This window comes from Podarcis liolepis (genome assembly GCF_965112155.1).
Source record: "Podarcis liolepis genome assembly, chromosome: 2".
Classification (NCBI taxonomy): domain Eukaryota; kingdom Metazoa; phylum Chordata; class Lepidosauria; order Squamata; family Lacertidae; genus Podarcis; species Podarcis liolepis.
Window position 1 is genome coordinate 74,073,668 of NC_139555.1, and position 17,326 is coordinate 74,090,993.

The 17,326-nt window shown below is 41.3% G+C and overlaps 1 protein-coding gene across 2 annotated transcripts in view; it reads left to right on the forward strand.

The window, feature by feature from the left end:
* The window catches only part of SEMA3G (semaphorin 3G), a 76,458-nt gene that overhangs the window by 35,576 nt on the left and 23,556 nt on the right, over window positions 1-17,326 (forward strand). Inside the window, exons 3-4 of one of the 2 annotated variants that reach the window (XM_083488698.1) lie at window positions 4,679-4,741; window positions 13,883-14,002. In XM_083488698.1, the coding sequence (XP_083344824.1) occupies window positions 4,679-4,741; window positions 13,883-14,002 (183 nt within the window). The remainder of the gene's footprint in view (window positions 1-4,678; window positions 4,742-13,882; window positions 14,003-17,326) is intronic. The other variant, XM_083488699.1, reaches the window with a different exon arrangement.

Sequence of the window (17,326 nt, forward strand, 5' to 3'; positions counted from 1 at the left end):
AGTCACTTTAATACTATCATTTTACAGGTTCAAAACTAGGGCTGGAAGCGTTGCGTTGTAAATTTAAGCAGGGAAAACAGGTAGAGAAAAACGGGATTCAACGTCACCAACTGGTGGCACAATGTTCTATCGCACATACAATGCATATAAATCACTTTTTCTTTACCAGTCTAGCTGGGTCCTAAGACTATAATGAGAGAGAGAGCGCAACATTCCAAACATTAAACAATCAAGAAGAAACTTACGAGGTCAGATAAAGTTTTCTATTTTTGTACAACTGAAAGGTGTGCAGCCACTTATTTTTAAAAAAATCAGTACTTTGCGAGGGTGAGTGGGTTTTGTCATTATTATCTCCCTCAAATACCAGTTTTCAGTGGCTACTAGCCATGATGGCTCTGTACTGCCTCCATTGTCAATGGCAACATGCTGCTGAGGAACACAAGTTGGAAGAGTGCTGTTGTACTCCTGTCCGGCTTGTGGGGTTCCTAGGGGCATTTGGGTTGGTTGCTGTGAGAACATGAAGCAGAACTAGATGGGCCTTTGGGATGACCCCACAGGGACCTTTTAATGCTCTTATATTCAAAAGCCAGGCCCCAAACATCATTGGCACTACTATCACCAGTGCCAAATATACAAAACATAGTCGTCGTCCCCCACCCTTTTTTTTTTTTTTTTTTTGGTCATTAAAGTATCTTTCCACTAACCACATGTTACATCCAGTACTTGTTCTGAGATTAACTCACGCGAGCTCCAAACAGTTATTTCTCTTTTTGTACTGCCATCTTATCTTGGGTGGGTTGAGCTGAAGCACTGAAATGGCAGACCCCAGGATTTTGTAGCTGAGTGTTGCTGATTGTATGTGCAGATAGCATGCCTGCTCCCTCCCATCTTTAATTTTGGAAAACAAAGATTGGCATTTGGCGTTCTAGAGCAGCTACAGGCTATGTTGCCCTATTGCTAATGATTTTCCTCCTCAACTTTTTCCAGTAAGGTATTGTCAAGGAAGTTGCTACTGGGAGGTGTATATAATTGATTCTCATTTCCTCCTCTTCTCAAGGTCAGGGAGGAACTGATTGACACACACACACACTTAGTTCTTGAGGAAGTGTTGGCGTTTGACATTGGAAAACATGATACATGTGTATTCTACCATTTAATTAAAAAAAAATACCAGCTACTTTATTACTTCAACTCCCATTGAGCTAACGCTCTAGAGACTTTTCACATGCCCTGATTGATTTTTAGGTGACTAGTGGCTGTACCTCCTGCTAATCAGCATAAGATCATGATGTTGATTAAGCCACACCACTGCTCCCTGCCACCCTCTGGCTATCTTCCCTCCCCCTCCTTAGCACAATCTTTTTCACTACATTATGTACCAAGACTGATAGGTTCGGCTGAAATGCCACATGAAAGAAGATGGTGTAATATGGCAGAACTTCGCATTGAGCCTATCTGTGAAGCCCCTTTTATGAACATTTGGTTTTCACAAAGCATTTTGTCTTCTTGGCACCAGTCAGGGGTAACTAAACAATACTGTGCCTGTCATCTCTAACTATTGGCCATGGAGGATGGAGCTGATGTTATGACCCAACAACACCCAAAGGGCCCTGGCTACCCTTACATTACTGCCACAGCAGGGCTATATGTACTGTAGCAAGAGCACTCACCAATCTACTTAATGTATAGTCACGAATGAGGACCCGTCTCCCCAAATAAAACAGAATTGCATTACTTTTGAAATGCCAAGTGTATATGCAATATTAGAAAAAAAATTACTGTAATGTAAATAGAAATACAATGCATTTCATTGTAATGGGGAAGACTGTATCTGCATGACTTCAGTCTGCTGTCCATATGCTAACTGTTGATGGACAACTTCAAAGGTCCTGTTGCCCCTACTTACAGTTATTTGCCATGGAACTGGGCTTGGACCAGACAGTCCTTCAAATAGGGGACTTACTCAAATCAGAGGACTGTCCTAAGGAGGAGAGTTTTACTTTTGTTTGAGTGCCTAAATAGAGTTAACTTTTTATAAATATTTTTTAAAAGAATGCTGAGCATTGTAGTTTTTAAATATGGCAGCTGGAAGACAACACTATGGTTCTTTTCTTAGATGTTTTGTAGACTTTTGTTTCACTAATCCTCCTGCTCTGTGATACCCCACCCACTCCAGTCTCTAGTTGGTAAAACATGTAGGGGCAGGCCCATGAAACGTTCCATGGGATAAGAGTGCATTTATTATAATAAATCACACAGTTTGGCTTCTTGATGCCATTTTGGAAAGAAGATTTTAAGTACCACTGTGTTCAGCTGACATCTTAGCCAGCTGCAAGTTTTAGCTTTTACTTAGAGCAAGAAGATCAAACTTTTGTTTGTGTGTCGCTGTGTCCTTGAGGGTGTGAGACCACACAAAAGGGAAATGGAAGGTCAAAGGAGACCCTTCTCCTCTACATCTTACAGAAAATGAATGTCTCTCCAGAATTCTCTGCCAGCACATTAGTCTGTAAAACAAACTTTATAAATCAGTCCATGGCTTGCATAAACAGTTGCTAGGCTTATGGTTAAAGAGCCAAGTTGTAAGGCCAGGTTAGGGTTAAGCAGATGTCCTTTATTTGAAAAGATCTCTCTAAATTCTCTCCTAATTCATGAAACTGCAACTCTTTGTAGGATAATGGATGCCTTTTGCTTGAGATAAAAATGACTCCAGAGGCTCCTTTATTTTTGAAATATTAATCTGGCATCTTATATTCTTTATTACTATATTAAATGGAGTGAAGCATCCATTACAGACAAAAGAATAAGATTTAGCTTCCTTCTCTAAGGAAGCACTTTATTTTCTTTCTTTCTTTTATGTTTTCTTCTAGTTACTATCTTGGGTGATTTTAACATTTTGCCCCTTCTCTTGTTAGGACATTTTCTTTTCATGAGTATGAACCAATAAATATGGATTTCTTGTCTTTTCATGTTGCTGTTCTCTAAGCCCCCATTCTGTCTTGTTTTTGTCCTGATTCTGCAGCTTTTCATTCCCCCCCCAACTTTTTATATCATTGCTTCAAATGTGTTACTCTGTTCTACATTCTTGTAGGTCTTCCCTTCCTCCACCTTTCTTCATATACCATCTTTACTCCTATCCTTGTGCTTCTGAGCATACATAGACATGGCATGCTGTAAATAATATTGTGGATATAATATAATTGTTAAGTTGTGGGCGAACATATCAGACGACACAGCGATTCTTCCAAAGCAGCTCTTTATTTGTAAGCTGGAACAGAACTGAACTGAGGAGCTCAGTCAGCCTGTTTATATAGAGCTCCACTAAAATGCAACAGGAACCATTTTCTGTAACTAGCCAATCACTGAACGTCACTTTCGATCCTTCATTTGCATACAAACTATCCAATCACTGAACGTCACTTTTGATCCTTCATTTGCATAACTATCTACAGTATCCCCCTGCTGGCCCAGGGTGAGAACTTCAGTACACAACAACAACAACAACAACAACAACAACAACAACACCATGTGATCTTAAGGCACTTTCGAAGGATGTTCATCCTGATTGGTTTGTAGGGAGATTAGGCAACAATGGCTGTTTAAGGAGCATTCATTCTTATTTGATTGCCAGGGAAGTTAGATGAAGTGGAGTCAAAGCAAGCATTTCCCCACATTTTCCAATGCATTTCTCTGCCATTTCCCTTATCACAAAAGTTCTGATATTTTTTTGGGGGGGGGGCAGGTTTGTTGCAAGATGCCTTCTTCCGACTGCGCAACTTGCATTTGCCAGTATGTGATTGAATCTCACCTGAAAATAGCCACGGTCTGGAAGTGAACATTCATTTTAGGTTTTTGTTTGTTTGCTCTGTCTCCTGCAAAGGAAGCTTATTTTAACTGCTTGATACTGGGGGGAGTATTTGTTGAGTACAACAGAGGTGAAAATGAGCACTGCAGCTGCCTGCCTGTGGTAATGACTTGTATTGGTTCCAAATATCTGTGATAATCAAAGCTTCTTGAAAATGAATTGGTTATTATTATTATTATTTACATTTGTATCCCACTTTTTCCTCCTCCCCATTTTATCCTCACAACAATTCTGTGAGGTACGTTAGGCTGAGAGTATGGGCTCATCCTGCTTGCCTCACCACTTGCGCCCAGGAAAAACCGATATTTACCACTGATTCAGAGCAAAAACCAATTGGGTTTTCTCCCAATTGATGTTTGCTCTGATTTATCACTAAAGAGAGGGTTTTCTGGGGGAAAGGAGCAGGCCAAACAGAAAACCACTTGGACCTGTGCCTAAAAAGCATGGGATAAGCAGAAAACTGTTTGGAGCTGAGCTTTCTGGGCAGAAGTGTTGACGAGCCCTAAGTGACAGACCGAAAGAGCTTTATGGCCAAGGGGGATTTGAACTCTGGTCTCCCAGTTCCTAGTCTGAAATTCTAACCACTATGCCACAATGGTTTTCAGAGGTTAACATTCCTTCAGGGAAAGTTTAAGTACAGGACAATTTTATTCCTGGCAAAAAGTACAAGCATAACAAGGAATTTAGTTGTTTGTCAAATAGCAAGAAGGAAGAAGACCCTGCAGCAAGGATTTTCTTCTCGGCCTGAGGAAACTTCACTCCCTAGTTCCATGTCGTCGGAATGTCTTGCACTTACGCTTTTGCCTTATGTTGCAGATCTACTGGCCGCCACTCCCTGGACAGAAAGAAGAATGCTTTCGGAAAGGAAAAGACCCAGTGGTAAGTCACCCTGTAAAGCATCCTGATTAATTTCCTATGAGTTTGGGCACTACTCTGATTACATGTTTGAAATGAACCTGCGACTTCTGGGAAAAGGCAGGCTGCATCCCTTGCTGACATCATCTTAATCAGTTCATCCTACTTCCATTTGGGGCAACTCCTCTATCCCTCTTCTAGCTTGTTCATGCTAGAAACAGGTTTGATGATAATCCACTCTTCTCAAGGGATCCAGGGAATTGCAGTTCTGCTGAGTCAGTCTAGGGATAGCTGACGAAGATTTTTTAATACCCCATCAAATGTCAGTTCCCAAGATTCTTACTAAGTCACCTTGGCAATTATTATATAACACTAATAAAAGTTTGGAGAACAGAAGGCTAGAGGCATAATACATATTCATGACTGTAATAGAATGGGATGCTGGTGATTAGTATTCATAACCTTGAAAGAAAAGTTAAGAATTAGGTTGTTTTAAGCTTACTAAGTATGTGACATTTTATGAAGGCTTTATCACATTTTAATTGTAAGAAAACTTGCCAGTTTTAATGAATATAGATTGGGAACCTGTCCTTCAGGCATTGTGTTCTTGATGCGTCCATACATAAGCATCACATCTTTACAGATTTTACTTGTTCGGGCTGTTAGAAAAGAAAGCTCATCACATGGGAAGGTGAGTAGCTTGAGGGACAGTTCAATGTTTAGCTCCCGCCGGTTGGATTTTGGAAGCATTCCCATTGATAAGTGCACATGAATATGTTTTGTTGGAATGAGTCATCCATGCAGCTTGTAAATTGCTTTCGAATATATGGGGTGGGGTGGGGGTGGGGTTATAGAAAGGTGAGTGACTACATGTATAAAGGAATAAACTTGCTTCAAGGCTCTTTGCTACGTTGTTTTGTGAACTGAAATCTTTTTTGTGTGTGAAAGCGCAATTCTAATTTGAGAATAACTGCCCAGGTATCTCTCTCTGCCCCCCAGCTCCATCTTGATACCATATATCTGAAAACTGGTCCCCACCTGCACTTCAGTATTCATCTATCAAGTCAAAACGGAAAAAAAGATTGTTTTTAATGATACTAGGAAATAAATATATTTTATGGTCCAGTTTTCCCCACCTAAAGCCAAGTTCACATATCCGCTCACTGCTAGATGCATCAGTTAGCTTACATTTTAGACACAATTGTTTTCGCAGGCATGGGAAAGTGGAAGACTTCTTAGGGAAAGGAGAATCTTAAACAAGCAGCAGGAAACATCCTGCAGTGTTGGGGTACCAGTTATAAGTGGGGTCACCTGAGATGCACCAAAGGGTATCACACACTGAACTATCCAAGGTGAAAGAGTGTGACAGTCTTTTTTTTTTGAGAAATATCAAATTTTCAAGCAATAAACATAATCATATCAATAAAAATACAAGTGCATTAGAAAATTCAGAGAACACAATATTTGTAAAGCATGTCTAGTGTAACCCCATATCACAGATTTTGTCACTGATGCGTATTACAAAAGGATATCTCACTCAAACATAATATGACAAGTTTCCCATCTCCAAAGTTAACAAACTACAGGAAAGGCCGATTGGAATAACCGTTCTTATTAAAAGCAGAAGAAAGAAAACGTCAACCTGCTGATCTCATCATTACCAGAATGATGGGTTAAACAGGCTGCCAAAATCCTCAGGGGTGGGGGGGGAGGGAAGGCGGGAAGGAAAGTTCATATAGACGTACCAGATGTATATGAACATGGGTAAAAATGACCAATGTGTTGTTGGGCTAAGTTTGCTTCCCCCTCAAGAGACATTACAAGGCAGATATGATTACATAAGGAAAGCTGTGCAGAATCAGACCAAATGTTCACCTGGTCCAGCATCTTACTTCAGCGTCGCTCTAGGTTGATTGTTCTGTCGGCACAAGCTTTCCAGCTTTCCAGATGGAGCAATCTCCCTTGTCTTCCCCCATGCCTTGTTCTGGGTGTTTTCCCACCCCACAACCCAGCTTCAGGGATTAAAAAGGGGTTCATGGGGGAAGGAGAGGGGGACAGAGACCCAGAATCCTTTGAGGGAAAGAATCTGCTTTGAATGTGCTTTAAGGGTGTAGTGTGTATGGTGACTACACTACCTAAAAGACCATAATTTCCTGCATGAAGATGCCCACATATTATAGTCATCAGGGGATGCCAGGACATCTCATTCTGCCCTCATTGAATACATTCAGATGCCAGGTTAAACAACCCCACTTGAAGGTGTGTGTATGTGTGTTTTAAAAAGCCATATATTGTGGTACTGTTCATTGTTCTTGCTTTTTTTGTTTTATTTTCTTACTGCTGGATTGTGTTTCTTTTGTTTTAAGATATTTTGACTGCAGTCCACCCCGAATACCTTATTTGAGTAAACATGGGATATAAATGTTTTATACATAAACAAATACATATGTGGTATATTTATATTACTTTTCTCATAGCTGCAATGTTTTCCATTCCCTTACATTGCGGGTGAGAAATCTTTTGGTTCTCCAGATGTCATTGGACTACAACTCCCATCAGCCCCAGCCAACACAGGTCCAGGTGAGGGATGCTGGACATTGTAGTCCAGCAATATCTGGAGAGCCACAGGCTCCCCCATCCTTCCCTTACATAGCTTACCCTCACCACTGCTCTATGACGATTACTGGGAGGGAACTGAGGTTGAAAGACAGTGGATGGCCCACAACAACCCACTGAGCTCACAGTGCAGGATTTGACCCAGTCCTCTAAGTCTGACTAGGCAGCCACTTGTGTGGACAGAGCCCGGGAAAAATGTTAATGGGAGCTTTTCCCGCAGGGCTCCTTGCACATTTTACTTTCTAGCTTTGCCTATTCTTTACTTATCATATCACTTCACAGTCATGCAAGTAGTTACTTAGAAAACATGCTCTGAGACAATGGAGACCTTGAGAGGCCTAAGAGGGGATCTGAACCCCTTGCTGACAGTCCATCCCAAAGTAATTGTTCCCAAGAGTGGCCATCACTCACTTCGGTTTCCACATGTTTATTTTGCAATCTGTCACCAATGGCTTCAGCCTTTCGGGTAGCTAGCCTTTTAAAATTCCAGCTCCTTGCTATTTTAGTGGGTAACTTTTGCAGAAACAAAGCAGGGAATCCTCTGAAATGAAGCATTTAGCTACACTGAAGGGCACTACAGTATTCGGGCTCTTAATATGGGAACTTGACCCATGCCACACTGCAGGGAACAGAGGAATGGAAGTAGTCCTTAATTATAATGCCTTTTGGGAATACACTTACCGCCAGAGGTCCAATTATCTTACGGAAGTGAAATGCCTTTGCTGGCGCCGTCCCGCAAAGGCACCCAACTAGAAGGTAAGCATCATTGCCGTCAGCCATTCTGCCTGATGGTTATACTGAATTTTCATAATTCATCCTCATCACTGCACTGTGAAGTTTACTAGGAGGGAACTGAGGCAGACAGACAGTGGCTTCCACAAAGCAATCCACCAAGTTTTGTAAACTGTAGATTTCTGTACTGTACCTTTCTTTGATTCTTCTCTCGATAACACTTTGTGACTTTGTTGACAACACTGCCCGTTCCTTTTCTTTTCATTATTTATTGCCTCTGTGAGCTGGTACATGATACCCAGACATTATGCCCTCATTTATAACCACTGGTTGGCTCTTCTCCCTCAGTGCTCCAATGAACACTGAGAGGATCTGGAAACTAAACATTATGAGGAACAGTTCAGGAAGTTGAACATGTTTAGCCTGGAAAAGAGGAGAGTGAGAGGAGATATGATAGACATCTTCAAATATCTAAAGGGCTGAGCAAGCTTGGTTTCTTCTACTCTGGAGGGTAGAACCCAAACCAATGGATTCAAGTTACAAGAAAGCAGATTCTGACTAAACATCAGGAAGAACTTTCTGACACTAAGAGCTGTTCAGCAGTGGAACGGACAGCCTTACAAGGGGAGTGGACTCTCTTTCATTGGAGGTTTTTAAGCAGAGGTTGGATGGTCATCTATCATGGATACTTTAGTTAAGATTTCTGCATTGCAGTGGGTTGGACTAGATGACCCTTGGGTCCCCTCCAACTCTAAGATTCTATGATTCTAGGATTGTAGAATAGAGAAATCAAGCCAACTGACTGAGTGAATGCTAGTTACCACAAGTGGCTGCATCACAGGCATAACATTTTGCATGTCTGTTGACTGATAAGGAGAGGGGCAATAAGTATTCCTTGTTTTCAGGTGCTACTTTTGGATTTCCCCCCATTTAACTCTGTTGCCCTCCTGCCTGAGAAAAACCAGTTGCTCCTGAAATATGTTTGTAAGACTAGGAGTGTCAGAAGGCTTCTCTAAGCACCATAATTCAGCTAAATGGAAACAGAGATTAATCAGGGTTGACAGAATTAAATAGACTCATTAGAACTCCTCATGCCACTAGAAAAACAGTAGTAGTGAATGCTAAAAGAAATGGAAACAAGGACTTCAGAGCCAACTTTCTTATTACAAGGGGAGGAGAAATGGGTGTATGAAAGCAATTAGATTATCGGCAGTGAACTCTGGTTGTTTATCTGGACTAAGGACCTTGGTAACTTGATGCTAAACTCCTCTATTTTGGTTTAGCTTAACATGGCAAAAGGTATATTAGGACTCCATTGGAATATAGTGTTTCCAACCTTAAAAATTTGAACTCTTTTAAAATCACTTATTCTTTCATGTCACAAGTTATTAAAATTTACAACATGGGGGCTCTTATCCTGCCCCATTTCCAGTATTTTCTTGTTCCTATTTCCCTCCAATATGTTAGAAAAGATGGCAATCCAAGAAAGAAGTCAGGATGTGAGAGGTTAATTTGTGACTCTCATTTTTGTACAAAAGGTGCATTATCTGAATACTTTAATGTTGTTAAACCAGCCAGCTTTTTAATAAATCACAGTTTATGAAACATTGGGAAGGATCATCTTGACATTGCAAAATTTCACAATGTGAGGAAGAATGTATGAAAAACATGAACACCTTATGGAGGTTGTTTTGAGAAATAATAAATTTCTTTTGAACACATTCAGACCTCAACCTTTTTCCCTTGATTGTGATTCTGACTTTTGTGAATGTGACACTTCCCTGCCATGAATTAGACTTCTGCTTCACTTGCTATTAATCCCTGTATAGTCTTAACTGGGTACCAACTTTGGCCTGGCTTTGAACCCATGTACTAAAAGCAGAGGGTTATGTAACCCATTATTTCATTCCCTTGAGGTTTCTAATTTATTACCTAAAAAAAATAAAAATAAAAATTGGTACAGCTAAGATGGATAATCAGAGATAGGATATAGCATGTTCTATTTGATGGGGTGATGCAGAGTAAGAAGGCCAGGATAGGAGTGGGAGTGACTAAGCATCTGTTTTTCTACAGCAATAGATGTAGTTCCTTCTGTGTGTTGTGAGATGGATAGATCTTTAGAGGCCATCGGAATCTGGAGGTGCCTTCAGCAGTCTCCCTGACTTCTCTGTGCTTATCTGCCAATGCTAGCTGCTCCGGAAAAGGGAGCAATTAATCCAGGTCAGACTTGTGAATGGTCATTTGTCATCCTGCTGTGTAACTAACTAAACTTCCTTTTTAAATGACTACTTTGTCCAGATCAAGGTTGTATGTCTCCTTCATTTCCTGCCATTGTCCCTCCCACCACCACTATTACATTTTGCCCTATATCTCTGTCCGAATTTGAGAGCAGCTGGAATTAGGTTCCTTGCTGATGTTCCGTCTTGGGGACAGAACATAAGGAGAACCTTGCTGGTTCTGGTCCAGCATTCTGTTTCCCAGAGGGTCCAGCCAGATGCCTATGGAGGCTCCTAAGCAGGGCCCAAGGGCAACAGTCCTCTCCTGATATTGTTTCCCAATATCTGGTATTCAGAAGCATGGTGCTTCTGACTCTGGATATACTAGTATACATCCATCATGAGTAGGTAGCTATGGAACATTTCTGTTACGAAAAGTTTTGGGATATTTGCAGGAAGCTATGGGCCACACATTGATTGCTGCTTATGCCATGTGGCTGTCCTGATGGTTTTGAGGAAGCAAGTTTTGAGACAAGACTTGTTTTTGCAAAAGCCATGTTGATTGTTTTCCAGCTAGATTTATCCTTCTGAATGCCTGATAATTGTATATTTAATTATGCTTTCTACCAATTTATCTAGAGCAGTTGTAGATATCTGACCTGTAATTTCTCAGATCACCCTGGACACCCCCCTTTTTTAAAAACGATGTGTTACTTTGACCACTTTCCAGTCTTCAAGTACAGAGGCCAGTCTTCGGTACAAGTTATATATTTTTGTAGGTGATAAGCAATTTCATATTTGAGTTCTTTTGAGAACTCTCAGATGAATAACATCTCGATTCAGTGATTTGTTAGTTTGTGAGACAGGCCTAAAACATCATCTCTTGTCACTACTATTAGCCTCAGTTTTTCAGACTCCCTTTCTGAAAATGTCACTTTAGGTGTGGGTATCTGCCCCATTTTCTCTACAGTAAAGATGGATGCTAATAATTCAGTTTCACTGCAATCTCCTTATCCTTCTTTAGCACACTCTTTGACTTTTTTATGTTGTTGCCAAACAGCTTCCCTAACCACTTTCCTGTTTGTAATATATTTGATTATTTTTATTGTTGGTGTTAATGTTTTAGTAACACGCACCTCCAATACCTCTCTCTCTATCTCTGCATTCCTTATGGCATTTCTTTTGCCGATGTTTGTGTTCCTTTTTGTTCTCATTTGGGTAAGACGTCCATTACCTAACCATGCTTCCTTGTTGCCTCAAAGAGCAAAGTGGAGGTGGATTTCCTGGGTGAGAGGCAGTCTGGAAGACTTGGTGGAGTGATGAAGGGCAGTGAGAGCCGTTACATTTCTGTGTTAAGTGTGAAACGCCATATAATGTTAGTTTATAATTTAAGAGACATTCCCTTATTTTAGAAAATTGGCTAACCCTTTCATACTAAGTTGTGGACAATGGCCCACATTCCCATGGAGTTGTTGGAGCAGAGGAATGACCAAGACTGTTGTACAAACTGATGACTGAATTTGCAGGTTAAATTACAGTTTATGCCAGTCTTCATTCTGTGTTTTATCCTCATTGACACAAAATTATTACATACCAAACTTTAAAATCACATACAGACACAGAGACATGGCCAAATAGCTATCTAGCAAAGCGAGTGTAAACTGGCAATGCTTGGTTGGGGTTCTGTTCTGCATCTTGGTTTCTGATCAATGGTCTGGAGGCAGCTAGTGGCCTCCTGGAACGAACCCAGTACCTTGGCTCACGATCTAAGCTCCCATATTTCATGGAATTGGAAGGAGTCTCAATGTTTGTGCATGCCAACAACCTGTAGCACTGAAGTGGTATTTGTCATTCCCAAACTGTTTGTTCTAGGGCCCATTAATTAATACAGAATCTGCTTTCCTTTAAACTGCCTCTTAGTGTTATTGTCTTTGCAGGCAGAGGGCAATTATTCCCTGTCCTTTTTGAGGAACTCTTTTGCATCGTGTTGCCCTTTGGAGGACATCTGACTCTCAGCAATTTTATTATAACTCTTGGGATTTTAATTGTAATTTTATGATTTAATCCATAAATCATGTATATAGCATTCTTAAACGTAAATAGCTATTAAAGTGACTTACAGTGACTTTGATACAGATCAACAGCAAAGGAGTTCAGAATCAAACTGGGGGAGAAGCCTTGTGGATTTAATAATAATAATAATAATAATAATAATAATAATAATAATAATAAATTTTATTTATATCCCGCCCTCCCCAGCCGAAGCCGGGCTCAGGGCGGCTAACAACAATAAAACAGTACAAAAGTACAGCACAAACAACACTCTAAAATCATTCATTATATTCATTTCTTTTAAAGATCGATTCTTCGACAATTTCGTGGTTTGAAGTAGGGGTGTAAAGAGGTTCTGCGTGGTTGTTTTTTAAAAAAGTTGAAGTATTGTCAAGCCTACTTCTTGGAATTTCTAAATAAAGATGCTGTTTCTAGCCCTATTGTGACAGTTTCTTCCTGTTTTCTGCTAACCTAACAACACTGTTACATAGCTCATACAGGAAATCAGGGCACAAGGCAATATGAAGACCTCACTTCCTGGCCTGAGTTGACCATACAATGGGATGGAGGCAGAGGGGTCACACGTGTAGTCTGATGAGGGAAAGGGCTTGCATTAGCTAGAGTGGAGTGGCAGGGAGTGTGGGATACGTGCCAAACGTATTTTTAAATTAAAAAAGCAGGAATTTACTGCCCATTTCCACAATAACAAGGAAGGCCTAATGCCTAGCTAGACATAATACAATAGGGATTGGTCACGTGAGCTTGGAGAGAGGAATGGACCGTGTGACTGTAAAGGTATTTGGCATTGTTCTGTGCACTTGCATGTGGAACCAAATTTTTTGCATCATTGTGGTCCTTAGGGGATTGGAAAACGCTATAGGGTTTACATCTGCATGTATCCCTTCCTGCTATTTGGATCCTAGGCGTAGGGTGGGGAAAGAGCTGGCGTATCCCAGGGCTCAGCATTGTTGCTGACTTTGACCCAGAGGACAATGCTGGCAAGTCCAATATGACACCTGCTTTCATTCTGAATTGTTTTGGCTATACTGCCTCCTTTTCTGCCATAGTCACTTTTATTTAATTAGTTAATTAATTAAACTTTTTAAAAAATTCCACTCCAGCCAAAAAAGCACCCAGAACAGCTTACAAATCACAAAAACACACAGAAGAAGTCTGCTGGATCAGGCCAATAGCCCATCTAGTCTAGTTTTCACAGTGTCTGACTAGATGCTTGTGGGAAACCAACAAGCAGGAAGAGAGTCCTACTCTCAGACTTACCATCTAAAAAAGACATGGGAAAAAAGGGAGAAAGCAATAAATAAGCTCAGGTTAAAGCTCCGGTTGCTCTAAGAACCAACTGGTCTCTCAACTGCGTTGATGGAGAGACCTTGTATCTCTTCTCTTCCCTCTCCTGCTGATTAAGCTCTGATCTCAATGTCCATCCTGTCATCACACCCACCCACCTTTAACCAACTTTGATCATTGCTAAAAGTCGATTTCTGTGATGCACGTGAAGCATCATGAATCCCAATCGTTGTTTCTTTTCCAGACAGAATGTGCCAACTACATCAGAGTGCTTTACCCTTTGAACCGGACACACTTATTGGCCTGTGGAACAGGGGCTTTCCACCCAATCTGCGCTCTTATCTACGTGGGACACCGAGGAGAGGTAAGGAAGGATGTCCTTTCCCCCCTCTGCGATAATGTTAGCCCTGTGACACTATAAATATATGATGTGGGAAGATCCGGCATGTAGAGGAATGCAAAGACATGTGGTTCCCATCACCAAAGACTTAAGAGCAGGGCAGGTAGCAGGTAGATCAGGATCTGCTGGTAGATGGGCAGAAGCAACTCTCAATAGTTTAACAACAGTAAGTAAAAGTTTTAAGTGAAATATCTGCCGTAGCCAGTCTTGAGCTATTTGCTTATCTCTTAACCTTTGACTATCTCTTTGTTCCAGTGTGCTGGCCACTATGAGAGTTCTGTGTTAGAACCCCTGGTATACTGTAACTCAGATGTAGATTTGTGTCTGTAATACAGCGTATGTTTTATGAAGTGCTACAGGTAATTGACTCTGTCACTGAGTCCATATCTTATGGGATGTCTTAACTCTTCCGTAGGTAGACTGTTGCAGAAGAATATAAGAAGAGCTCTGTGGAATCAGGATCTAGCTCACCATTTGGTTCCCCAAGTGTCAAACTAGGTGCTTATGGGAAAATACATGCTGGACTAGGTAGATCAGGAGTTGAGGGATGGGGGAAGTTTTTACAGCCAAGATCTTTACTTAGCCCCCCACCCTGCGGGACATTTTTGACAGTCACCTAATGTCATTATGACGTCAGGTGACACCCTCAGAGGGACTCGCTGATTAGCGCTGAAAGTGACCCTATGATCAGCTGATTGCCTCTGGCAGGACAACTTCAAAGGGCTCACTACAGGCCCCAGTTTATGTAATTGCATTCAATTTGGATTCAAACCATGCCTGAAAATGACCATTATTTTCTTTGCAGAGGAAAAAATACTTGAATCCAAACTGTGCTTGGAAATGGACTTTAAAGCAGCTTGCAGTGAGCCCCTTTGAAGATGCACTGTCAATGAAAGCATACCTTCAAACGGGTTTTCTGACAGCCCTTTGACCACAGGAACCCACACACAACCTGCCCCAAATGCACTAGGGAGTTACCCAATGGAAACTGCTTAGTGCAATCCTACCCATAACATAGAGAGCAATGGAATTGTTGGGAGGGGGATGAGGACAGGGCCATGGGATAATCCTCTCTTTCTCCCTCAGTGCATGAGGTTTGAATGACTGAAGTGTGCTCTAGGCTCAGGAACTTTCTAGCTTTGCATTTCCTCAACAATCTTTCCCAACCATACATTTATATTGCCCTATTAAACAGAAAGGCTGATTTAAGTGCTTGTATTTCTTTAAACAGGGGGGAAAAAACCCTTGTTACCCAATAAACTGGACTGTAATATCAGATGCACTTAAGTCTTCTTGTTGTTATGGGTTAATGTGGCTGGACTTGTGGAATTTGTCCAACCATGTAAGCATCCAGGAAAGAAATGGATTTTGGGTCTATTAATCTGTCAGGCTGATTGATGCTCTACTGTGTATCCGACCCCAGCTCATACGACCTCTCCTTTCTGGTTGTTTTTTTTAAAGAGAAATCCACGCCCCCTTTATTTTTTGGACGCTCACTCCAAGCACATTCTGTTAGCTATTTGAAGGGAAGAAGGAACAAGAAGGATGGCTGTGTAAAAAGAAAGAGAGAGAGAGGGCGAGCCTAAAATGGGGAACAGAGCCAAGAACCAGGGAAGAGGCAGGTGAAATTGAGATCTCAACGACTGTGCTCAGAAGACAAACAGCATGTTCTTAATAATTTGCATTAAACCACCTGTCTCTTGGGGTGGGCAGACAGACATGAACACCAGCTATTTCTCCCCCTGTGCAACAATGCTTGGCTGCCTCATGTGAGAACTACAAGTATGGCTGGCTGATGTCACAACTGGAAGAGTCCAGAACATCAATTTTGGACTGCGGTTTTATTTGTCTGGTGTTGGGAGCAACTAACCATATTGCTAAACTTCCTACTCCAAGCAAGGAAGGCCATTGTGCATGAGACATGGGTCTCATTTATTAGCTCAATCCCTGTGGTTCTTTTCTGGGCTGATTCCTGAAGTTGTACAGTCTTTATGGATTTAGACAGTGCTTGCTTCCTGGTGGGATATTTATTTTTATATATATATATATATATATAAAAAATTTTACACACACACACACACACACACACTAATTATAAAATATGTGGGTGGCATTTCCCTCCCTCCAAGCTTTTGATTTCCCTCTGAGCCGTTGCTCATAAATCAAGCTGGCCTTAGCAGGAAGATCATTCAGCTTCACCCTGTAACCCCTCTCGCTTGGGAGGATTTGACTCGCAGAAGCTTTTATTGAGTGCATGAGAGAAAGGACCCTTTCAGCACAGCTGTTCATCGTGAGCAAAAGGGATGATCGGACTGTCCCTCTGACATCTCACCCCGTAACCATATCCGGCAGTGCCTCCCCCCCTTGCTAAACGCTCGTGCTGATTTAGCCACGGTATTGAGAGGCGTACCAAAATACAATTGGGGTCCTGTGCTGCTGCTACTGCAGCATGTCAGAAATTTAACAAGGCCTAGCCTTGGCCTTATACTGGCCTGCAAACTGCACTGGGGAACAACCCTGTGCTTGGGTGTGGGTGGACAGTTGCATGATGAAGACATTTAATTAGGCAGCTTGAAGAGGCTGCTTTGTCTGGCCAAGTGGATAACTGGCAGGAAGGCAGGAAAGCACAAGCTGTTCCAGGCATTGCAAAGCAGGAGGGTGAATAATACAGATTCCCAGCATCCTTAGGCCCACTGTCTCATATAAGCCACTTTTTAATTTTTTTATTCTTATGATGGTCTGTGGTGCTGGATCAAAAGTGTCATAACTGCTTACCATCTGAAAGTCGATACAGAGCAAAAGCCTTTCACCAAAAACTTGTAAACAACCCAGCAGGTTGGTTTGGGAAGGAAGGAACTTTTTGTTCATCTGGGATCCAGGGTAAGAATGTTCTAGACTAGAGCCTTTACTCTCTTCCTACCCTTCTGCTCCCATCAGGGGTTACATAACTGTAGTCTAGATTGTAAAATCATTTCCTGGCCTACTGGAGAAATGAGGAGATGGTCTTCTGAGCTCTTCTGAAAGTCTTACTGACTCAAAAGTTTCCTCTTGTTCTGGCAGTTTTCTCTGTTGCTGTCTCTCCAAGTCCCAGCTGTTAACATCATGGGCTTGCCTCTCAGTTTCCTGAAACTATGACTGATTAAACTTATCAGAAGAAGACAGGAAAGATGAATAGTGCTCAGGCCTCTGTTAATAATTGTCTGAGTAACCAAATCTGAAATAAGTACAATTCCTTATTGTAAAAACACACCAGAGCCAAAATGATTTCAATAATAAACAAATTAAAGG